The sequence below is a fragment of the Bactrocera neohumeralis genome, chromosome 2 (assembly GCF_024586455.1).
Source record: "Bactrocera neohumeralis isolate Rockhampton chromosome 2, APGP_CSIRO_Bneo_wtdbg2-racon-allhic-juicebox.fasta_v2, whole genome shotgun sequence".
In the NCBI taxonomy this organism is placed as follows: Eukaryota; Metazoa; Arthropoda; class Insecta; order Diptera; family Tephritidae; genus Bactrocera; species Bactrocera neohumeralis.
The window spans coordinates 92,678,278-92,703,603 of NC_065919.1; the positions used below are offsets into that span (position 1 = coordinate 92,678,278).

General features: G+C 33.0%; 2 protein-coding genes and 1 long non-coding RNA gene across 8 annotated transcripts; 2 read left to right on the plus strand and 1 right to left on the minus strand.

The window, feature by feature from the left end:
* Positions 1–3,384: 3,384 nt before the first annotated feature.
* LOC126752783 (protein hairless) lies at positions 3,385–12,359 on the plus strand. 5 transcript variants are annotated; one of them, XM_050463765.1, is made up of 6 exons: positions 3,385–3,616; positions 5,930–6,809; positions 6,922–7,092; positions 7,151–8,040; positions 8,104–9,967; positions 10,581–12,359. In XM_050463765.1, exons 2-6 carry the CDS (start codon positions 6,503–6,505, stop codon positions 10,607–10,609), a joined length of 3,261 nt encoding a protein of 1,086 aa, XP_050319722.1. In that variant the 5' UTR covers positions 3,385–3,616; positions 5,930–6,502; the 3' UTR covers positions 10,610–12,359. The 5 variants fall into 5 exon arrangements, with proteins under 5 accessions (XP_050319722.1, XP_050319745.1, XP_050319730.1 ...); XM_050463788.1 differs by having other exon boundaries at positions 6,259–6,809; XM_050463773.1 differs by lacking the exon at positions 3,385–3,616 and adding an exon at positions 3,781–4,093.
* Positions 12,360–14,109: 1,750 nt separating this feature from the next.
* Positions 14,110–15,198, plus strand: LOC126753031 (uncharacterized). Its single transcript, XR_007666076.1, has 2 exons — positions 14,110–14,232; positions 14,291–15,198. It is a non-coding gene; the product is annotated as an uncharacterized LOC126753031 (long non-coding RNA).
* Positions 15,199–18,776: 3,578 nt separating this feature from the next.
* LOC126752816 (phosphatidylinositol 4,5-bisphosphate 3-kinase catalytic subunit delta isoform) lies at positions 18,777–25,317 on the minus strand. 2 transcript variants are annotated; one of them, XR_007666042.1, is made up of 11 exons: positions 24,506–25,317; positions 22,345–22,998; positions 21,577–22,274; positions 21,321–21,521; positions 21,058–21,264; positions 20,409–20,996; positions 19,672–19,978; positions 19,440–19,610; positions 19,232–19,351; positions 18,962–19,177; positions 18,777–18,902 (listed from the first exon to the last, which is right to left on the minus strand). XR_007666042.1 is itself a non-coding variant. In XM_050463807.1 (11 exons), the coding sequence occupies exons 2-11, from the start codon at positions 24,650–24,652 to the stop codon at positions 19,049–19,051; spliced, it is 3,222 nt and encodes a 1,073-aa protein (XP_050319764.1). In that variant the 5' UTR covers positions 24,653–24,840; positions 24,911–25,317; the 3' UTR covers positions 18,777–19,048. The 2 variants fall into 2 exon arrangements, 1 of the variants encoding a protein (XP_050319764.1); XM_050463807.1 differs by having other exon boundaries at positions 18,777–19,177; positions 24,506–24,840; positions 24,911–25,317.
* Between the last annotated feature and the right edge of the window lie 9 nt (positions 25,318–25,326).

The following is a 25,326-nucleotide window of genomic DNA, read 5'->3' on the forward strand; positions in this document are numbered from 1 at the left end:
TCTGTCACTGTGTTGGTGAGCACGAAAAAAAGTAGCCCAGTGAGAAATTGGAATTAAAATTAAGCATCTAATCTAAATAGTTAATAGTATAATAAAAATTAACAAAATGTCTTTTAAGGATATATTCCCTATTATCTTTAAAAGACTTGGAACATAAAAGGCATTGCATGGCACCAAAGGCATTTAGAATCATAAAATATTTCTCGCAGGGCATATTTGGTTTTGCGCTATAGTGTTGCACAGGAATAAAGGGATATTAAACTTATTCCAGTGTGAGATCGCCTCTAAAATAAGCGTTTTTTATAACATTTTAAATTATGGCCAGATTGAACAAAATAACAATTTTGGGCATTTATCAACCCAATATCCAACATTTAGTACGAATAAAAGTTACTAAATAGTGGTTATTTATTATATCGAGAAACTATTTAAATCTTTTTAAAGAATATTATAACAACTGACTTTTGTCCTTTCAATACCCAATAATAGGATTTAAGATTGTTAGCTCTCAATCATTAAATGTTTTTAATAATTTTCCATTGAAAATAAAACTATGATGTTTCAAATTACAAAACGTTTCATCAAATACCTTTAAATTTCACAAATTTATTTAATTTTCAATGTTTTACATTTTTTATAAGTGGTCTTGAACGATACAACAAATCCCTCCGTTTACACATTTTTTTGCTAAGATTTCAATCTGGCCATCGCTCGTTTCCAATTGTTAAACGTCAAAACCTACTGAACTCGATTAGCTGTGAAAGTTCAGTAGGTTTTGACGCTTAGCAATTGCTCTCTCACTGGAAGGAGTTAAACGTCTCATTACCACTTATAAATTAAATAAATTTGTGAAATTTAAAGGTATTTGATGAAACGTTTTGCAATTTTAAGCATTATAGTTTTATTTTCAATGGAAAATGATTAAAAACATTTAATGATCGAGAACTAACAAGCTTAAATCTTATTATTGGGTATTGAAATGACAAAAGTCAGTTGTTATAATATTCTTTAAAAAGATTTAAATAGTTTCTCCATATAATAAATAACCAATATTTAGTAATTTTTATTCGTACTAAATGTTGGGTATTAGGTTGATAAATGCCCAAAAATTGTAATTTTGTTCAATCTGGCCATAATGGAAAATGTTATAAAAAACGCTAATTTTGAGGCGCTCTCACACTGGAATAAGTTTAACATCCCTTTATTCCTGCTACGCCTTTGCGCAAATGATTATCTTAAGATAACAAATGTTCACATACAGATTTGACAATGGCAATAGCAATAGATTTGACAGTTAGTAAGACATAGATTTTATCCTGTCGAGATGCCTTGTAATTTTTGCATCTCGACAGCAAACATTTATTTAATTCTTTATGTAAAATGACAGCTAAAACAGGGTTGCAATTATAATTTTGCGTGACATTGCACGCAAATATACATAGGTTTTGGTCTGACATATTTTACAGCCATTGCAAATAATTTTCTGCGTGTGTTTGTTGTTGTGCCGGTGCACCAAGAGCAAGAATGATAGAATACAAGATTACGACACTAGTTTACAGTTAGTTTTTTTCGGTTTAGCTCTTGACAATTCTTACAAAAACAAATACATTGTTCAACAATTTCGTGACGTAACAGTTTTGCGTTGAGAAGAACAAGCATAGAAATACATACAAATTGTAAACAGAAAAGTAAACCCTTTTTGAAATTCCCAAAATAATATTAATTCATTCGTCTTTGCAGGAAAAATTTCAGTGGAATGTTTAGAATATTGTTGCGAGAAAATGTGTATATAATTAGTTTTAGGCACATCCACAATAAATAGAGTAGCATGTGTGGAGATTGTTCAAATGAAGAAAACCAGTGTAAGTGTACTGTTGTATTTATTTAAATTTCTAAGCATAAATATATTAATTTTTTAAAATGAAATGTGCAGTGGCTTGTTGTAATAATTATTATGCAATTAAAGGATCGAAAACGACTTTTTTCAGTTTTCCGGCCGATTTAAAAGTTGCCAAAAAATGGGTGTTATTTTGCAAAAGAAATGATATATTTGATACTAAATTAATAATTTCACAATTCTTTTATCATAATTTCATACATCTGAACTTATAATATATGTATATATTTATATACAACACACGTTTCTTCTCCATTTGAATCACAACTGATTCAAATCTTTTCACTCAACAATATTCAATCGCTTCACTAAAACTTTTCATTAAAATTGAAAGAATTAATAATATTTTGCGAATTTACAAAAGTGTTTACTTTTCTGTTTACAATTTGCAAGCCATTTGACAGTTTTTCACTCTTGTTCTTCTCAACACGGAACTATGACGTTTCGTAATGGCGGTCGTCGTAATCTTGTATTCTATCATTCTTGACCAAGAGGAAATATATGCAATTCTTACACCGTGCAAGGGTTTTGCAAGAGCAAGAGAATACCCCTATTATGTTATCATAAAAAATGCCCACATACAGATTTGGCAATGCCAATAGCAGTTAGTATGTCATAAATTTTTGCCTGTCGAGATGCCCCGTTAAAAATATATAACTTTATATATTTATCAAATTTAATAAAGCTTAGCTTGTTTTTATTCATTTTACTGTTTTGACTTAAAATTGCATAAAATTGCACACTACATGAGAAAATTTTGCATTAAAATTTCAATTCTCATAAAAGGTAAACTTAACAAATTTGTTAATTAAGCCAAGATATGTGAAATTATAGCTTTTACTTTAACAAACTTTTACAATTTGGATATTCCTAAAAAATTTAGTGTTAAGTTACCCTGTCAAAATGTACTAAAAAAATTGCAAATTAAGCCAGAGATATGAGAAATTATAGCTTTTACCTTAATAAAATGCTACAATTTAGATTTTTCTAAAAATTATGTATGTATTACCCTACGAAAGTGTACTAAAAAAATTTCCTCTAAAATATTGGGTGCTATTTTCGTGCGAGTGGGACAAATATTGCCGATACAAAATTTTCCCACGCTCAGAGGAATTTTCCCACGATGTAACATATGGCTTACACACTCGCTCACTAATAATCGGAGCAGCATGCTGATTGCAGCGCAGCAGACGTCAAAGTGTGCAGAATTCACATAACGTAATTAAAAGAAGCAACCAAAAAACTTTCTTCTATGAGATAAAACGATAGAGCTCTTTAATAAACCCCTGTTTATATGATGCTTACGACTGCTACACCATACATAACATATAAGTAGATGCGCCTTTTTAGAGTTCGAGGTTTTTATGTTGACAGCAGAGAATGTATAATCATATTGCACATACATTCATTCATACATATGTATGTTTAAATTCTCTGCTGCATTCCCTGCGTCGTTCATTTGTCCGTTCGTACAATTCTTCTTTGCTGTCGTTCGTTTAGTTCGTTGCTTCATCGCCTTGTGTTTCTCTATTGTGTGTTTCGCGTTGTGTTCTGCATTTTTCATTAATAATTCCATTTGACTTGATTTTATAATTAACTGACGTACATATGTTTTAATTTGAGAATATTGAAAATGTGACTGATCAAAATAAAATTGTGTGCTTTTTTTTTTGCAAATGATCTTATTAATTAAAGTGAATTCCATAGAAAAAGGCTTGGGTAATTGTCAAATATTTCTCTTCCCTTCCAGCATACACCAGATAGCTCCTATTACGCCTTTCCGATCAAGTATGGTGCACATTAATACATAAGTATGTATGCATTCATGGCCGAGGTAAATGTGTTGCATGAAAGTTTTCACCACCGTTGAGACGTTATACGTGTTCACAAATATTAGTAAACTAAAATATTTGTCTAGTTTCGGCTTAAAAGTTAGCAAAATCATGTTTGATAAAAAGTTTAATGTTGGTACCTAAGCCAGGTGCTCACTTGAAAACTCATTTAAATGTGTTTTATTTAATTTGGCGATATACATATGTATCTCATATTGTATAGCCATCGCCTATTTCTTTCCAATTTGAGTACACTTGATGGTTTTTAGTACAAGTAGTAGTTTGCAATTTCATGTGCTTAATATAAATACCAGAAAAAATATAATTTTGTGGGTCAAGTAAATTGTAGTGAAAATAATTGCAGGTACGATAATTTATTAAATAATAACATACTAAAACTGAAAAGTGCAAAATGAAAGCCCTAGGAATTTAGGAGGGTTATGAATCCGGTTGTATACATTCTACCATTGTGCATTAATAAGTTTATGGTGATATTAGGCGATGTCTTTATATAGTATATGTGTATTATATGTAAGTAATATGATTTATAAACAATTATAAGTACCAGCATAAACTCAGATGTTTTTGTTAAATGTTGAGAAGTAATATGTCTATAATAAATGCTGAAATCGGTGATAAAAAATATGTATGTATATACCTACTCGCACATACTGACAAAGTTTTGAAAATAGGGTTTTGCAGAATATTCATATTCATTATTTGCAAAATTTTCTTAAGGCTTTTAAAAAAACGACTGAAAAATTATTTGGATGATTAAAATTAACTCAGTTTAAAGATTCGGAGAACATATAAACAGAGAGAATGCACAAAAGACAATTACATTTGCTCTCCACCAAAAGGAAATTCACTGAAAAATATTTATATGAATTAATTTTGATAAAGAGAGGTCTTTATATCTCTCCCATTTTAGCAGTTTCTTTATCATTATCAAATGATTCCAAAAATATGCTTACCCCATTCCGGTTGCCGAACTATAACTTTTTGTAATCGGACATCATTCAAATCTATTGCACCGTTTATGCTGCACTATGATCCAATCAACTTTACTAGAAAATAACATCTACTATCAGAATACATATATTTCCACATGTGTGTATTCACATTTGAAAATATATCGTAAAAATATGTTAAATATCAAATGATATAATGTGCTGCACAAATTGAATATAGACTTCAATTTACTACATATACTAATTCATAAAACAAAATGGCAGTTTTGCGGAGAGTTATATATTGACTTAAGCTCCCATTTGTGTATGGATGAATATCTCTACCTTTCGTTTTTGTAAGCTGTTTAAGACCAAACAGGCCGCCCTGCCGGACTGTCTGCTTCACATTACTCTCAGTCTTGCTATACTTGTAAAGCTTTTGCATTTAGTAATTCACTTTACACATCACAATCTGTCACTTTTTGTTGTTTTATTTTTGTAGTTACATTTGTAGCTGGTGCTCAAACATCGCAATCAGTTCGATATGTTGAATATGCTCAGTGCACTGGGCATGCTGCAGTTAAAGAGATGACGAGTTGCTTGATTGATTGTTATGCATTGGAGTGGTTTGGGGCATAAGTTGTGAATGAGATGGTGTGCTTAAATTTCGTGAAATATTAAGGCATCAGTTTTTTGACATGGCTTTGAAATTCTTTGCTCAAAGGGTATTTGGAAGAGGGATATGGGCAATTAATGCGCTAGAGCACAAAGGCTTCTCTTGCAAGCAAGTTGCGATATGACTATTTTATTTATATTTATTTTTCTCGGAAGAGAGTACACGGTGAATTTTTAATCTATTAAATTTTGAATGTATACATGAGTGTATGTAATTACAACGTTGCAATATTTTATGTCGGTGCGAATTAAAAAGGCCATTACGGATGTGTAAATTTTGCATTATTTACCAATTCATGTGAAGGATATACATATTTGTGTACATATGACCATATGCCCATACACATTTTGTCCTGTACCATTTCAATAAAATAAGAACTATTTACCATTGCGAAAAAGTGCATACACATTAAAAATTTAAACAAATAAAATATTTTAATGCAATTACGTTAGTGCTTACATATACATACATACATATGTACATAAGTATATCTGAGGTGAATTTTATATATTTGGAAGGCATGGAGTAAATAGTGAGATAAAAACATTAAAAATCGAATGCATATGAATTTCAGATCTATAATTTGCAACGTCTGGAAAATAAGGCACAAGACAATTTGCCTCTGGTTCGGCTAGCAAAACAAAGAAAACAAAAGAATGATATTTTGTATAGCACTATGATAGCAAGGGGATCTCGGTGACAAAATATAATTTATAAATAAAAAATTGTCAACAGATTTCGTGTGATCCACTAAAAAATGATTTTTTTATATAGAAAAAATCGTATTAATAATAAATTGAAAATTAATGAAAATAATTCGACAACAACAGTAAGAAAATATCAAATATTACTTATGTCGTCCTCCTAACGTTCAAGATTGTCTTGTTTACAACTTCCAAATAGTGCGCGAAATTCGTTAATTCTACAAAATTATCAAAGGAAAGAGACGGTTGTGTCGACAAATAAGTGTACTGCGAGAAATGGTGCTGTTGCAACGTCAACGACTACAAAGGACTTTAAATCGGTTCCAAAGACAGAGGCATCAAGAATTTTTAGAACCTTGTATAAAGCCGCAGCACTCACAATCATTTCAATTGTTTTATTATCGCCAATTACCAATAAATCATTGCAAAACACCGATAAAATTATGGCTGCAGCTGCTGCTGCATTGGGTTCTGGATGCACACCATCCCTATCAGCTCACCTAATTAGCGGAGTTGTTGGCAGTGGTGTTAAAGTTTCAAATATTGGAGTCATTGATTGTTCACCGAGTTCAACATCTGCTGTTACACTCAATAATAGCAGCCATGCTCTTGGCGATAAAGACATAAATAACAGCAAAACGGAAAAACTTCTGGTTAATAGAAATGGTGGCAGCAGCAATAATGACACCGAAACCTATAATTCATCTAGCAGCAGTGGAAATATTGGCGGAAGATTGAAATTTTTCAAAAGTAAGTAGTGCTTTCTGCACTTCATGGAGGATAATATTGATGAATACATATTTTTAGTCAACAATTAATTTTATTTAGAATAATGTACTGAAGTGTTCGGCTTTTATTTCAGATGGAAAAGTCATATTAGAATTGGCGCGTTCTAAAGAAGGTTCAAAGAATGGATGGATATCGGTTCCGAGGAAAGTTTTTCGCACACCGTCAGCCACTTCATCAACAGTTACCCCTACTTTGGCCACATCGATAACATGCTCTAAGAATGAAAGTTTAGCATCTCTAAGCTGTAAGTTTCTGCTGAGTTAAATAACTAATTAAGTCCTAACAAACAAAATTATTTATAGTTTCTGATGACAACAGTTCCATACAATCTTCACCATGGCAACGAGAACACTCTTGGAAACAACAATCTCCTCGTAAAAGCATTTCGAAAGCCATGTCGTTCTATTACCAGCGACCTAAGATCGTTATTTTGACTAAAGCTGCATTTGCCATTGCTCGTAGAAAACATCGAAGGCCATATGACACTAATTTGTGCACTAATGGAAATTTCATTTTAAAAAGTCATGAAAAAATGTTAGAAGAAAACCAGAGTTTCAAAGCATTATTGAACCCATCTCATCAACGTGACACAAAACCAATAAATGTTAATAAAGACAGTGATATTAAATGCAAAACATGGAAGGAAGAAATTAAATGTGGGCTAATAAATGAAGAAGATTGTTGCTCAAGCTCATCTACAGCAACGTTAACCGGTTACGATTTTACAGACGAACAAATGGAAGTTAAAACGCCAACTCCGTCATCGATTTCTTTACCACATTCACCCTGTCAAAATGACAAACCATTTGAAAATAAACCCACTGAAGATGTGCAAATCAGTGCAACAGAAGAAAATAAAATAAACGCTCCAGAAAATATGAATAATGTTGAAAATATAGATTTGATATCAACGATGGATGAGAATGACGGGACAGAACCCACTCTGAATGGCATTACATTAGAGGTACGCAGCGTCAATTCTCAATCAGATAAACTATATTTTCAAGATGCATATGATCAACGTGGTGACGATAAAAGACATAAGAATGGCAAAATCCGACTTAAGTTAAGTACAATTGTCCAAAAGTTGATTGACAGAATGCCTTTACGCCTTGCTCAGCTATCAAAGATAAATCAATCAATTGAGACTACCAATAGCTTTTGTGGTTCTACTAATACAATCTCGCAAAAGGTAAGTTAATAAGACTATATTTAGAATCCAACATTTTTAATGTGTTAATGTCTATTACATTAGGTTTCACCATCGAATGCGTCAACTGCAACGCGTCTAGTCGAGTATCCACAGCATCATGTATCACCACGAAAGCGGATCCTCCGCGAATTCGAAAAAGTATCTTTAGAGGATAATTCCAATTCAGCTGGAGGAAAGAGAAGTCGTGCGAAAAATAATGCAACATTATCGTCGTCGGCGCCACATCATAGAACAAAATCGCCCAATAGTCGTAATAACGTCAATGCAAATAGTAACATACTGTCAAAAATAAGCCAATCTTGCGGCAACAGCTCAATTCGGTCGTCATCAGCTACGTATTCAAAATCTGAGACAACAGAGTCAGTATTGACAACTACACCTACACGCCTTTACAGCTCATATAGCATTCATTCATTACTAGGGGGTAATGTCTGTAGTAGCACAATACCGTCTATATCACTTGCAAATACTGGTCCTAGTACAATAACTAACGAAACCACGGTTCTTAGTAGTAAGGGCTATCATACAAAACATCAACATGTTTCGCCCCAAACGCATTATAATGATCCGTCTTATTTGCGTTCAATGCTTGCTTCACCCAAATCTCCAGAACAATGTAATATTGGTTGCGGAGGCAAATCACCGTCGACTTCAGCTTCAAAAAAACGGTCTCCACCCTACGTTTCTCCGCACGATTTGCACATTAACAGTGATGCAGGAATGTTAAACAGTAAAACCCGTTTTGCCTCCGAACAATCTAGTAATATAGATACCACATCTACCATACTTTCCGGAAGTCATTCTCATTTACATTCACAAAATAAGGGGTTTTATGTGCCGTACATGCCATTATCAAAATATGTACCTCCTACGAGCACGTCAGTGCTCACAGATACAACAGCGTCAATATCGTCAAGTTCTTGCGGTCCTCATGAAGCGAGATCACCTCGACATCTATCAGCTTTTAGTAGAACATCTTCACCTGCTTCGATATCATCAGCAATTCTAGTTAATCAATCATCTTCGTGTTCAATTGGCAATAGTAGAGAAAACTCGCCACCAATACCGCAGACAACTTGCGATTCACCGCGTGACACTATATCAAGAACTGTACCAAAAAAGACTGCAGCAATTCGTAGACAATTCGCTTCACCCAATGTCATTGCATTAAGTATTGTCAACCCCTCGTCAGGGGATCGTCACACTGAAGAAATCTACTCAACTCAGGACCATCAAACTCCTGTTTCTCATGTGAATACTTGCAGTAGTGGGAGTCATCAATTGCTACGTGGATCGCCAAATAATAACACAGTTCCTTCACCACTTCATCACTATTATATGTATTCAGCAGTGGCACCTAATGACAACTCAAATCAAGTTCCACGTAGTTCGCCCGTCTCAACGAGTACATTTTCTCTTGGGCATGGAGGAACAAATAGTTCTGCTGGATCATACATTCCATCGGTGTTGCCGACCGCTTATATGAATCCATATTTTGCATTGGCTGCCTTGAGACAACCCCAACTATGGTCACACTATGGTGGCATGTCTTTACCTTTGCATCTGTCATCAGTTGCGGCGACGGCGACGGCTTCCCTGAGGCTTTCACCGCCAGCGTTTCATACCTTTGCTTACAATGGAGTTAATGCGGCTATGGCGGCAGTAGTACAGCAACAACAACATGTATTGGCTTCATCAGCCTTAATACATGGGCATAGCCAGAACAACGTATCAGTGGTACCTACCGATCATCCATCTCAAAATGCTTGTGGTGGAAGAAAAGTTTCAGCGGCAACAATGACTGAGCGAACGACTGATTTAGATGCTGGCGCAATTGCGAATAATGCAACGGGTCTTGACTTGGTTCCAGAAGAAATGTCTAGCAGCAAAAAAGAACATAGTTCAGGTACGTAAATAATGAATACTATATATTGATCAAAGACATCAATATGACTATTTTATTAATTATTAGACTTTCCATTTGTCGTAACTTGTGTTAAGCTAGACTTTAATTAAGTGGACAAATGCTTTGTTATTCGTCCGATTATATCGAGATTAATGAGATTTGTCGTCGCAGTAATTCCTCCTTGTTAGCTAGATACGTGGTACAGTTTTCCATCCAGTTTGTAGTAGAAAACTTGATGGATGTTTTCAGCTTTTCTTTATTCAAATGTTTGGCATTGGTTGCTGTTTCGATTAAATGGTTTACATATCAATGGTATCAGGCGCGGATCCACGGGGGTGGAACTATGGAGAGTTTCGAAAAATTCTACTCTGGATCCGCCCCTGAGTGGTTTATTAATTCATACAGGTATAAACATTATTTCAGATCAACCACGAATATCGTTAAACTTAACACATTAAATAAATGCTTCAGCTTTGCTCAAAATTATAAGGATCGTTACCTTGAATAGCTACATAAATAGTTTCTGAGGCTGTGTGTATTGAAGAAAGATATTAATATTAAATAATATTATAATTATCTAATTTTATTTTAATTACTGTTTCTTAATTTGCAGACGTGCCGCTGAACCTATCTAAGCATTGAGTGCATTTTCCATTATATAGCTATGTAAGTTCCATTCGTTTTAGGTAGATGTTAGCTGACTCACATAAAGTATTGTATAGGAGATCGATACATTCATGTAAGGATAATTATATAAAATAATTTTATAGCATGTACTCTTTCACTCATTTAAATCAATTGCGACTAACATCTTTCGACTTGTGCAATAATTTTTGAATGACATAAATATATTTAGATACAAAGAAATTAAAAAAATTATATATAAATAATAAATTTCGTGCAGAAAAGAACAGATAGTATATTTATTTACATCAATAATAATTAATATAGACTGTATACACTAGAAATTCATCAGGATTAATAATTGAAGAGGGGATTTAAATGAAATCAACACTATTCACAGAATAAAGGCTGACAGAAGAGTGTTTAATTTAATTATTGAGAAAAGTTGTTTCTTTTGTTAAAAATTGTCCCTTTCAAAACGAGTAAATTATTATTTTATTGAAGTACTTCACTTTGCTGTTACAACAATTAGTAAACCAATATGGTTAATACTTTTGATTCACAACTATAAAGACAAAAACAACTTATAAAAGTAATAATTATTTTGTTTTCATAAGCTAGAAAATGAAAGCGTGATTTTAACAATTACCACTAGCGAACGCTCTGCTGTTAGCCTTAAAATAATTATAAAAATACAAATATTAAAATACATACACATACATATATCAAATATTTTACAAAAGTTTTACGATACAAGTCTTTAGAATTAAAGAAAAAAACTTAAATTCGAAAACATTTTTCTAATAGACATAAAATATTTACACTAAAAACTAAGTAGGTAGATAGGCATAAAAATAACCATTGAAAAATTTGAGTGGAATACCATATATGAAAGATTTTAATGTAAAGAATTTATATATACCCAGCTTTCCTGTATACTAATTTAAGACAAGAAGATGTGGTCCGAATTCATGGGATTAATCAGCCGAAATGAACAAATATAAAAGCAAATATATTTGCATATATTAATGTACATACATGTGCATACGTTAAATGAAAGATTATTGTTTAATAAAAAATATTTATAGTTTTAAAAGCTCCATCTCTTTAGAAAATGACTTATTTCTTTTAAGCACTACCTCGTTTAACGTTCTGGCTTAATAATTTATTTTTTATATATCATTCCTTCATTTTCCAGTTATTATTGAAGATTTTAGTTTTAAAAATAAAAATTAAAAACAATACAATACAAAAAAATAAACGAATTTTATATACTTTTTATGATTTACAAATAAAAATAGCATGAATACATATAAAAGTTCGTATTTTGCTTTTGTAAAAAAAATATATTTAACTTACTAAAACTGTCCAAGGAAAGTAAAAACAATAAAGTACTATAACTGTTCAAGGAAAGTAAAAACAATAAAGTAAATGTTATATATAAACATAGTGCCTTTATCACCAACAGTCAATACAAAATGGCAAAAGTATAACACAAAGTTAAATAAAACTGCACAGTACACGACAACTCAAATCAGAATCACACATTTTAACACACCTATGAGATGTAGTTTTTAATAATGAATGTAAAATAAAAAAATATTTATGATAAAAATTAAAAATTTAGTAAAAGTTTTAATTTAAGGGCTACCAAATAAATTGTAATAAAACAATTTGTTTAAAACCATTAATTTCATTAGATGGGTTTATACTCCTACATACATTACTGTTGCAATTGAAAATAAAAGACAATGTTTGTATATATAAATCAGTGGAGATATTGTAGGTACTTATACATATGTATGTACATGTATTATGGTGGGTATTGTGTATGGGATTATATACTTGATTTTCAGATTATAAGCATGCCGTTATGCTAAAAATTACTATCAGTGTAATAAAAACTTAATAAGAGCAAGTGTAAAAAGAGTCTCCGTATACCAAATATACGGATTTTTATTTATCCGCTTAACTTTATACCTGTGAGGTTTCTGATTGAATTTCACAGAGCATCTATTTCTGGTAATGTTATGTGGTAATACCAAATCTGTCTTAATTGAATTTTTAAGCGTTAAAAACGATTTATTCCGATTTCCGGCAAACCTACGAGTCCTATAGAAAAAATGTTGTAGGTAATGAAAAATTGTGTAAACAAGGCTTTGTGTTTTTACTTTTATCTTATAAACATTTTTTTAACCGGAATTTTAATTTAAAAAAAATTTTTTGTCTACATTAATATTGTCGCCTTTATGATAGTCCCATTCGATGTACTTATACCAGCGCTTCTTCCAATCGACGCTTCTTAAATTCTAATTTTGGGATAGCCTTAGCTAATAATAATGAATACAGCTGAAATTTGTATTGTACTTCATGGGCATGTACAGCTGCGGTCAAATTTTTAGTGGTGCGCAAACATTTAAGAGGAACTGTGCAGACTTTTATAAAAATAAATTACAATATAAAAGCTCTAACGGTATATAAAACAAATCACAAAAAAATCATTTCAGTGAATTATAATTATATACCTATATTTAAAATTTAGGACGTATTTCGGACAAAAACTTAGTAGTGTAACAAATAAAACGCGAAATTTCGACAAAAAGTTGGTAAAATGGTTTTTTATTTTTGTTTTTAAATTGAATATTGTATTTTTATAAAGTCACTGGGAAACGTCGAAGACCCCATAAAGTATATAAACACATAGTATAAATGACCAACGTGACACGCGCTGATTTAGTCTCTTAGTTTTTGAGATATCGATCTGAATTCTAATTAAGGTTTATGATATTATTCAACACCAAGTAGTCTTCGAAGAGAATAGCCGAATACACTTATCTATATATTACAATTTTCTTGCACTCCATAAGTATCAAAAGTGAGGAATTGTGCTTCGGTTGACTACAAAACTTCATAAAAAGTGTTGCGTATGACTTTTGTCATTCAATAAAGTTAGTAATCGATTAGAATCCACCTGAAGGACGTGAATCATTGTATTTGATATATCCCCCATAGGGGATACTTAATGAACTCTATAAATTAGGTATATGGGTCTAGACCAAGAGGCTTTACTTTCATTAACAATTATATAATATATACTGTATTATGAATTATTATAGTCCCTTTTCGACTATTTTATTTGAGAATTGACAGTTTGTAATTACTATTCGTGCTAAGTTTACTGCCGTCAACCCTAAATTAGACGTCAATTACCATGGGCGTTATCTGAACTTCTTTTTAAAACGTTTAAGACCAAATTGAAAATACTACCCGAAACTTTTGTGTATGTGTGTGACCGCGCAATCCTTTCTTACGCATGGGGGTTATGAGCAGCGCTGTTGTGTTAGTCCGATCGGATCAGATGTATTTAGAATGAAAGTTAATCTCAAGGTTTGTTCGGTTAAAATTTCAAACTTTCTTGTGCGGCTACACTGGCTAGGTCATGTTGTCCGAATGGACGAAAACACTTCAGCTCTGAAAGTATACGACGCTGTACCCGTCGGGGGAAGCAGAGGAAGAGGAAGACCTCCACTCCGTTGGAAGGACCAGGTGGAGATGGACCTGGCTACGCTTGGAATATCCAATTGGCGCCACGTAGTGTAAAGAAACGACTGGCGCGCTGTTGTTATCTCGGCTATAATCGCGTAAGCGGTGTCTACGCCAATTAAAAAAAAAATTATATTTTCAACTTGTTTTTTTTAGGTATAATTATAAAGTGTCTAAAACTTCCGCAGTAAGAGTACAAAATGATAACGATGTAAGGTAAATAAAAGCTTAAACCTCTATGACATGTCAATATTGCTGTTGCAGCTGTAGCGGTTGTCTTAGTAGTAACCCAACGGTAAGCCCTGGAAATTGCTGTTTTAGCATGGTCGAATAATAGGGAGAGAGTGTTAGATGAGTGGGATTCATTGGTCATCCAAAAATATGGTTAGACTAATGTGGTGACTAATTGCACGAAGAATAAAAACATGGTATGTCGGGATCGATTCTGGATAAGTTGTTGCAGCAACGAAGATGTGCAAGGGTCAATCTAGATTATCGGAGCAACTCGGATCTCTTCGTCTGCTGTGGGTGGTGGCTTAACTCCAACTACAGTTTCTTTAAAATCATCCCAGGAGAAAGTGCTTGAAAAGGAGTCCATTGTGCAAACTTGCTAGGTCGGTCCTGAGTGTTCATAAGTTAGTAATATTCAAAATATAATTGTAATCCAATCTCGCCTTAATACATTTGCGAAATTTAATGCTTTACAAAATGGTCTCTTAATTTTTTTCGTAAACCTAACCGTTAAAAAGATATTAACGGTGGAAGTTTGATTATTTTAAGCCAAATGTTTCTCTCTCTTATGAATTATATAACTCGATGAAAAAAAATCATTTTAAATTGCAAAACTCATAGTTTTGTAGGAAATTTACTGCAAACATTATTGCTTAGGACAACATGTGTATAATATATACAGCAGATCTTCCAACAGCTAATAATGTATTAACTTCAACTTTTGCGGATGACACAGCTATAATGAGCCGTAACAAATGCCACATTTTAGCATCACGAATATTAGCGAAGCATTTAAGTTCTGTCGAAGAGTGGCTAGCGAACTGGCGTATAAACGTGAATGAACAGAAGTGTAAGCATATTACATTTTCGCTAAGACCAAAGATATGACCGGCAGTAAAAATAAACAATATTTTAGTACCCCAAGCGAACGAAGTAACATATCTTGGTATTCACCTAGATAGAAGGCTCACGTGGACAAAACATATCTCTAGTAAAATAATATGTATGAAGATTAGAGCTGCAAATTTAAATTGGCTTTTAAATAAAAACTCCAAACTTAGCCTAGACAACAAAGTGCTTTTATATAATGCGGTCATAAAGCCGATTTGGATGTATGGCATTCAACTGTGGGGTACGACCTGTGCAACTAATATTGATCTAATACAAAGGTTCCAATCAAAAATGCTTAGAACAATCACGTGTTCACCATGGTACATGCGTAACGAAAATATCCATAAAGACCTTGTATTCCTATGGTAAAAAAAGAAGTAGAAGACAGCAGAATAAAATATATATGTATCTAAACTCCGAGATCACCCAAACCCTTTGGCTAATGCTTTGGTACATTCCTGCGATCAAACACGACTTAAAATAAGAGATATGCCTGCGTATTAAAAAGCGATGTATCACCAAAACAGCTCAATCACTTGCTTGAGTCTGTCTAGTTTTTAAATAGATTTAAGATTTTATTACTTAAACGACATAACGCTGATGGTATCAAGGAGGTTTACTTCCGCAATCAGTGTGAATATGCAAAGAGCCGGGAACAACTGACTAGGCGTAAATCCTAATAAAATATGGGAACTGTTGCTTTTTATGAGTAAAACCAAAATACTGCAATTGAAGTTTCTCTCACTCAGTGCAACAACAACGAGATAGCTGGACCAGAAAGATTTTGCGATAGTGTATCAAAATGGCGAATCTAACGGTATTTAAGCCAATGATGTCTCCACTCCTACCGTTTCGTTTTTTTTTCACAAATTGGAACGGTAAGAACTTTTAGTATGTATTTTACTGTGAACAGGGTATAATGAGTTTCTAACACAGAAAAGGAAACGTCAATGAAACTATAAAATAAATAATGTAAATGATAATGATGAGCCTAGTCGATTTAGCCATATCCGTTTGTCTCTAACTTATCCCTCATTTTTTGAGGTATTGATCTGAAATTTTACACAAGTACTTTTCTCACCTCCTCCTTTGTTGGAATGGCCGACATCGATATCGGATCAATATGGCATATAGCTGCCATATAAACTGAACGATCGGAATAAAGTGTTATTACCGAAGGCAATGATGCAATCTCCAAAGAAATCATCCAAACCGCGTCAGCATAGCATATAGCTGCCGTACAGACTGACCGATCAAAGTTCGTTCCCACGATAGTCATGTCCATGTAACCGGAACGAACCCGGATGTTTTATCCGGCCAAGGACTGTAAACTCGACAGAATTCTGCCGCTACGACAAAATCAAAAAAAAGTTTAATGTTATTATTGTTGTTGTATCTTCCAAACTGATTCCGTTTAGCGGGTACCAGTGAAATATATCTTGGGTAATCGAAAAAGTCTTTTCGTATTTTGTCAATAGATGCCGTTGCAGTCGTATATCTCCAGTGCTACCAATCACAATATGTCATACCCTATAGTGCTGGAAAGATGAGATTTTAAGCTTCATTTAGATGTTCAAAAATTAGTAAAAATAATAAAGAAATTCACTATATTTTGAAATTTTTGTATAAAAAAAGCCACCAATGAAATTTGTAAAGCTTACGGAGACGATGCTATACTCGTATCAGTTCGTGTAGCACAACAATGGTTCGCTTGCTTCCGTTCTAGAAATTTCGATTTACACTGATGGAATAAGTCTTTTGCGGAAAAATGGCAAAAAGTGATCGACTAAAATGGGACATATTTGTTTATTTATTTGTTATTATAAATATAAAAAAATAAGTTGAAGTTTGAACAGAAATACGAAAAGACTTTTTCGACTACCCAATATATAAACACACAAGATAATCACGAAGTCATGCCTAGCAGAAAACTTACTTGTGAACATATGCACATACATACATATGTCGCCTTATTATCAGCTTATGAGCTTTTTTCGAGATATAGAATTTAAAAAGAAGCGGGGAGAGGACACTAGCATTATGGGGTTTCAACCTGAAATCATACTGATGATTACCGACCGCTCAGATAATTCGTTGTCGATACTTTGATAAAATGGTTAACTCCCAACCAGTCTAGAAGTAGTATATCTGCTATAAAGTATTAAATTTGTCTGGAATTGATGGAAACTTTTTTTTCTCCTAATAACATCTTGAATCTCTTTTGTGCTTTGTCGGCCAATACGTCTTTCATCCTAATCCAACAATAGGTGTAGTATAAACTGACATCTACATAAATTAGTGCGCGTATTTCTTCTTCCATAAATTAAATATCTAAAGTTTTAATAAATTTAACTACGGGCAGAGGGTCCGACGCATCAATGGACATCAGTTTTGTCAGACTACCACTAGCAATGACAATATCATTGTTGTTGTTGTTGTAGCGGCAGAATTCTGCTGCTTTTATGGCCGGATAAAAATCCGGGTCCGATAAACTAGGTAAATACGTATAACGTTAAAGTCTGTACAACTCAGAAGTTTTTTAACATGGTTTTTCGGACTGCAGTTACTGCAACTATGTCTTCCATCACACTTAGGCTCATTGTAGAACGGATCAGGAGGAAAAAGCGCTACCTTGCTGCCAGAAGTTGCTCATGTGATAATTGAGGTTCTTTGCCTAAAGTAATGTTAAAATTAAACGTTTTCATGTCGTAATTAAACTCAGTTAATGACCTAATATAACTCAGTTTTTGCGTGCAAAAATTTGAAAAAAATTGTCAATTAGTGACACATTCTTTTTCATAATTTTTATTTCAAAAGAAACTTTCGCATTAGCTACTCTAAATAAAATGTAGTGCAATCTCATTATTTAAATAATATATTATAATACAATTCTCAATCGAATTCGATGAACTGTATTTGTGAGTATTGCGTCATCACATTATGTTTGATGTTTATCAAGACAAAACATGTTGTTTGTATATTAAAAAAAAGTTAGTAGTCCTTCTGAACTGTACCTTTTTTTAATTGTAACTTTTTGAAAACCATATTATAAATTTTTATGGCATTTGCTAATAGGGTGCCCTTGCAAACAACAACAAAAACATACGTGCACATATACTTATGTGGCTCATAATTATTACGATTGAAGTGCTGCGCAAAATCTAGAGCTAAACCAGTTACTTATTTGTATGCTTGGGTTAACTTAAACCTATGTAATATCTCATATTTTATAATAGACCTATTAACTCTGTTTGAATAGATTTTCCGAAGTCATAGTCATTCAACAGGGCAAGGATCTGTAGCATAGATTCAAGATCTGGTTTTAACACAAAAGGATTATAACACTTAACTGTGTGTGTTATATATATATAAATCCATATTTGTGGAGACAGGCTCCAATGCAAACATTAATATGCAAAAGATAAGGAATTGCATGGCGCCAGCACAATGCAAAAACTTTTTAAATAGTATGGCTATTAGAATTAAAGCTGCAATGGTTTCATAATGATAAATGCTAATCTTTTTGGTACTAATTAATTTATGTATTTGGAAAAATTTAAAAGTATTAATGAGTTTCCAAGTGTTTGAAACATTACTCATGAAGGCTTAACGTAATCAATGTTGTGAGTGGCAGCATATTACAGCGCTGAACAAAATATACGTATTAATGTATATTATCATTCATTGTATTTAATGCCAACTTACAATTACAGAGCTATTACTACCATTAGAATTTGTTTTAACTCAAATTCAAAATGCTGATTTATGCGTTAATACTTTAAATGCATTTGTCTACTGCTTATTATTTTTTGAAAAATTATGCGAAGCCCAATTTAAAGAAGTTTTCCAAGAGTTGACTAAAGCTTCGCTAAACTTTGAACGGAAGTGTTCGCGGGCTTTCTCCTCGGTATAGTCAAGAACCTAAAATGAAAAAAATTTTAAAGCTAAGGCGAAGGAAATAGGAATAGGGCATACTAGAGTTTCCTTTAAGTAATTAAGATCTTTTTCAGAGGATAGTTCTGGTAGTCCGGTTGAAATCATCATTGAAAATAGAGATAATATAAGACAGCCATGTTTTCGTAACACCAAAAATGCCTGCGATAAAGAAAGCAAGACAATTCAAAAATATATGTACTTGTATATAAAATAATTTGTTAATAGTTTTGCATAATTGTTTTCATACCTTTTCGCACATATTTTGAAAATAAAGAAATTCTTCCGAATCTCGGTCGTTACGTCCTTTACTTATGACATATACAAAATCATGCGTTAATACAAAAGGAACTCTCTCACGACGCACACCAAATTTCTCTTTAAAGTGGCCTAGTATGTGACCGAAGTCAATATGAAAAAGCTATATGGTAAAGAATTTTTAGATGCGAAATTTCTAAATTGTTATGTATTATGATATTTACCTGCCCGTTACGTTTAACCATTATGTTATCTGAATGTCGATCGGCTACACCTAGAACATATGTGGCTACACAATATCCAGCGCAACTCAATGTAAATTCGTTTATTGCTTTATTCATTTCTTCTTCAGTACGATTATATTCCTTCAACCAACTAAATAGGGAGCCTTTCTTAAATGGTGATGTTGCTGAGAACATACCCTTCTCTTTTTGAATATTGGCGATTGTTTCAGCATTTAGCACCACTTCAATCATTCCTAAACGACGTTCCATACTAATGCAGTTGTAAATATTCATGCGAAAATCCATACTATATCAAAATAACATAAATATAAAGATTATATTGAAAATGTTTGCAATATTAGTTAAATATATGTATGTCATAGGATATTTAAGGTGCCATGATTGGAGCCATTGCCGAACACTGTTCTTTACTAATTGACTTGAAGTTTGCGTTTATTTAATTTGTCATAAACATTTTTCGTTCACATATTTATTCAAAAAAGTATAGCTTTTAATATTCAAATCTCCATCTGTTTCGTTTGATCATATAGAGCAAAAACTATACTAAACAACATTTTATTTTTTCATAAGTATATTTCAGGATATAAAACAAAAGTAATGTAACTCCTTAAATAAAAAAAAAAAAAACAAAATATTATATTTAGTAATACTTGTTAGACTAAATATGTTTTTATGATTGGATATCGATAACGAATTTCATATAAAAGGGGACTTACCCTTCATTTTTCCACAATTGGTCCATGACACGCAACATTTGCAATGTTAACATATCCTGCCGTAAATCGTCGCCATTTTTAAATATTATATAAATATCATTACAACTTTGATCCGCGTTTTTTAGCACAATCCAGAGTGGTCTCATTTTCGAGTCCATTACTTTGCATTTTTCTGGCTGTATACCTTTGCATCGAAAACTGGGATTCAATGGGTTTTGTATGCTCTGGAATATACTACTATTGCTTGGACTGGAAAGAAAGTCTTGCATCTCCTTTCGACCTTTTTCTTTGCTTCCTTTTTTTGCAATCAGAGAACCAGCTTTGAGGGCGTCTAAAACTTTTAGTTGTTTGCAAAGGTGAGGCACGTGTGGTTTGCAACCTTTGAGGTACCCTTCAAGTAATAGACCAAAGCGAGTCTGCATGGAAAGAGTTTGCATTTCAGATCGCAAATGCCAAAAGAAATAGTGACCAATTCGTTGATTGCGCAACGCCCGCTCGAGCAGAAACGTTACTAAATCGCAGTCTAGATAAGACTCATGTTTCATGGCTTGCACCAGTTGTAAGAGATATAGCAATAGTTCCTCATCTCTATTGAATAAAAAAAAGACACTTTATGTTTAAACCAAAATTGTTTTTAGATTATACCAACCTCAAAAAACGGAGGCAGCGTATGGCGAAACTTCGAACCGCTGGATCCGGATACGCATAGTCAAGTAATTCCAGTGATCTCTCTACAGATATTGCAGGCCATTGTTGCAATAAATTCCACGTCTCTGCTACTTCGTCACGTTCGTTCCAATTAACACAGTGCAACAAAGTAGATAACTCCTCAGGAGCTTCGGCCAAAATTTCATATCTAGAAAAAATGTATATACTATTTTTTTTAAGTTTAAGTTAAAATTTCAATTTTACCTTCTCGACCATAGTGCATTGCGATCTTGATCATGCATTTCATATACTTTATCTATGCGAAGATACTGTGAGAGCATAGCGCTGATCGGTTTGGAGTTTTCATGTAATTTATCGCTACTAAGTACTTCCCCATGATGTAACTCTTCTGCATACTTGAGTACCGCTAACATCGATGGAAACTGTATATTTTCATAACTGGAACTGTAATTTCAAATTTAAAACAAATACTCGTACAATAAGACGAAATAGGACTTACCACTGAAATGCTAATTTAACTATAGCACATCCATCTTTACGAGGATTTGGTTCAATCGTACCTAGGGGGTGGAAAATTTCCTCCGACTGAATATCATCTGCGTAAGTCCATGTGTAGAGGGATATACAGCCAGATAGCATTTGATGTTTGTAGTCAAATATGGTCGTATTAACCCAAGCCAAGGGGTTGTTATTTACATATGTATTGGCTTCTTTGTAAATATTATCGCGATTTGAGTTTGAAGATTTTTTGGATCTCGATGCTTTCGTTACTTCGTAGACAACCATGCATAAACGCGCCATTCGAGGCAAATTTTGTACTTGTATATCGAAAGAAATGTCTTTCTCGAATGTAAATGAACGATTGTTACTAATTGCTATTTCAATGGACTGTGTTGCACAAAGACGACGCTCTCCATGGAAAAGACCAATATGTACACCCACTTTGATAGCGCGAGAGAGATCACAATTTACATTCTCGATTTGATGAATTCGTAATTTGAAAGGACTTAATATGTCCCACGATGAAATGGCCTTTCGGTCTTGGCACGGATCGTTTAGCAAAGATGGAGGATTATATTCCGGCCTTCGTGTTCGCTTGTGAGAAAAGTTTAAATCATTCCTGTAGTTTATATACGATTGTAGTGTGTGTATAGGTTTTAAAACAACATTGGGAACATCGGAACCGGAAAGACTTTCCTGTATAATATATTTGAATGCAAAAACATAAACATATATTTCACATTTCCTATATATAGATAGAATTTACCTGTATATATATGAACTGAATAATCGGGTATTCACCGAAAATAAATTCGTCGCGACCACGTACTTTTAGTATATAGTCTGATGGTCGATCTCCTACTCTTATTTGAGAGCGCTGCATCTTCATTAGTGCAGATTCAATCACTGTACTTGAAGTATCGTGTTCACTAACAGGAATTGTATAGGAGCCTTCGTCATTCTCTAATTTAACAACAATAAGAAAACTTGTACCACCCAGTCGTTTACGTATTAGTTCGGGCATAGCGGGGGTATTTGCAACACGCATGGGATGTTCATAGAGCAACTTCTCTGACCAAGTGAAGCGAGACCGCACTTGTTCCATTTTATCACAGAGATGCGTCAGTTTGCGCCGAAAGTCATCTACTTCCGGTGTCCGTTGCGCGCTATATTCTTCAAATGATTTTCCAATCATATTACTAACCAGCTTGGATAGCTCATAATCACTTGATATAGTTGAGGGTTCTGTGCGTTCTCCCAAACGAAGTAAACAAAAAAATGGTTGTATTTCCGATAGACGTTTGGTTTCGTCAGTAAAACAGTCTACATTAGCAAAATTTGAAATACCACTGACTTCATAGTCACAAGGATCTTTTATTAAATGACATAGCGGGAAGTTTTTTGCCTCTCTAATAACTTCCTAAAACATTAAATAAGAAAATTAAAAATTATAATCATCACTGCAAATGATTTTTTAATTTTTTTTTTACAAAATGCGTAGAATTATAAATGCTTCACGAATAATTGTTTAACAGGAAAGGAATACTGAGTTTCAGTCTAACAGAACATTTTGTACTCTCATTAGGATCAAAGCGATTGAAATATTTTCAGATGTTGCCAAAACATTACATTAAAAATTGTTGCACAAGAATTTAACATTCATTATTCGACTAAAGGATAAAGAGATTACAATCATGTTTGTTTGTTTTTTAATTCGCTTCATATGTGATATATTGGTATTAAAATCAACCTAATTAACTAAAATGAGATACCTACATATATGTGATTTAAACTCATAAACCAAAAATCGACCACTCTTGCACTAACGTGTGTGTGTCGAGAACATGCACCCAAGAAATTTTATGAAGATAACATATAGACTGTCCGAGATATGCGTCATAAATTGTGCTCCAATAATGAAAATTATTATATTGTTCAATTCACAACCTGTCGTAAAGCATCGTAAAATTATAAATTGTTACACTTTTTTTTTATAATTTTACGATGCTTTACGACAGGTTGTGAATTGCTCATATGTAGAATATGGTAGATGGATTAATTCGTTGTTGTAGTGTATATAATATATCAATGTTACATATTGAGCGATATATGTTTGCGTTATAAAACCAATCGGAAGTTTGAAATGCCAATTATAACATATAAATATATACGTTTTGCAGACTGGAGGTTATAGTGATCTGATTTTATCTATTTTTGGCACAACATATTTTTGTCAAAAACTGATGATCTCTCAGGAAAGTACATATAGTATTCGTTTTTGGCACAAGGGAACATTTTTATGACAAAAAAATTTTTCCTAACTTTCAATAATATATCTCACAGATTAACCAATATTTTCGGTAAAAATCAGCCATAGACACTGTCAATAAAATCTATTAGGAGGCGAAGTGCCTCTTGTAACTCGTTCATTAGATAACAGTTTTTCTCAAGAAACCGCGAGGGCGTTTTTTCGAAATATTTTATATTATTTAGAACACTTTTGTAATATAAGAACTATTAAAAAATTAAAAAAAAAACTCCCCGGCGTTACCAGGTAAATTATGCACAGAAATAGTGTTCAAACTTTCAACAGAATTGTTGGTTAATAGAATAATAAGAGAGAGCAATAAAATTTTACATTATCAAAATTGATTACTTTTATTATTTCTTTAAAACGGTCCGCATGACTTAAAATAGGCGAACCGATCTTTATTCCTTTTCCCCGATACTGAATCAACTGGGGTCACTAAAGTCTAAAGTCTTACAGAAATCATAGTGTCATGATTGTAGTATGAGAAAACATTTCCGCACATAATTTTGAGGAATTCTCCGACTTGAGAGAGTCTTGGCCGGAGAAGTTAACATTTTATACTTTCCTCTTTAAAATTAAAAATATGTTTTTATTATTTTCATAGTTTTAAACTTACCGTTTTGATTTCCCGGATAGTACAATTAATGGGTACTACTGTTAGAATAAGAATACCATTTGGCATAAGGCAGCTGACTTCGGCGCGTTCTGGCATCTCATTTCTCCAGAAATCGATGGAGTCAGTTGGGCAAGATAGAGGAGCCATTCTTATGCCCTATATCCAGTGTCTCAAATAAATATTTGCCACGATAAAATTTGATAAATTCCTTATGACTCCGATAATGTAAGTAGTAAATATAACACTATTGACAAATCATATGAACTGTTTGTTGCAATTAATCTCAGCAATCTTTATAAATGTTGAAATCCCTTTCAACAAGTAATGTAAATATTCTTTTTCAATGAGAACGAAAAATGCTTTTAATATATTTTTAATGTAATAGTAACTCTATTGTTTACTTACAAGAAACTTTTTCTTGCATTTCATTTGTATTAAAAAGGTATTACTTAAGAAATATTCGAATAAATCGATTCTGTTATATTTGCAGCTACGACAGCGCCTTTTGGACCAGCTTAACAGAAATTTGTTGGTCTTCCAAGAATTATTTTAATCACACACCTTGGAAAATGCTTTGTTAATCATGCTCACATTTCACATAAAACAAATGCGTTTTCATTTATTTCTGATTTTGAATTTTCTGGGATGTGAAACAAATATTTTTCTTTTAATATAATGATCAAAGAAATATCCATGTAGTGACGTTCTTTAATTATATTTACTCAATTTTCTGTTTTTTCGGTTTTCTATGTTTTCGTTTGTGATTTATTTGACGTTATCTGAACGAAATTGCAACGAATGTGAGCGTTTGTCAAACTTCA

Bases quoted from the DNA above. Each gene is read 5' to 3' on its own strand.
- LOC126752783 (XM_050463765.1), top strand. From the start codon at position 6,503: ATGGCTGCAGCTGCTGCTGCATTGGGTTCTGGATGCACACCATCCCTA. The intron at 6,810-6,921 runs GTAAGTAGTGCT...CTTTTATTTCAG, and splicing joins AAGATTGAAATTTTTCAAAA to ATGGAAAAGTCATATTAGAA. The intron at 9,968-10,580 runs GTACGTAAATAA...CTTAATTTGCAG, and splicing joins CAAAAAAGAACATAGTTCAG to ACGTGCCGCTGAACCTATCT.
- LOC126752816 (XM_050463807.1), bottom strand. From the start codon at position 24,652: ATGGCTCCTCTATCTTGCCCAACTGACTCCATCGATTTCTGGAGAAAT. The intron at 20,997-21,057 runs GTTGGTATAATC...TTTATTCAATAG, and splicing joins CGCTGCCTCCGTTTTTTGAG to AGATGAGGAACTATTGCTAT. The intron at 19,352-19,439 runs GTATGAAAACAA...TCTTTATCGCAG, and splicing joins TTCAAAATATGTGCGAAAAG to GCATTTTTGGTGTTACGAAA.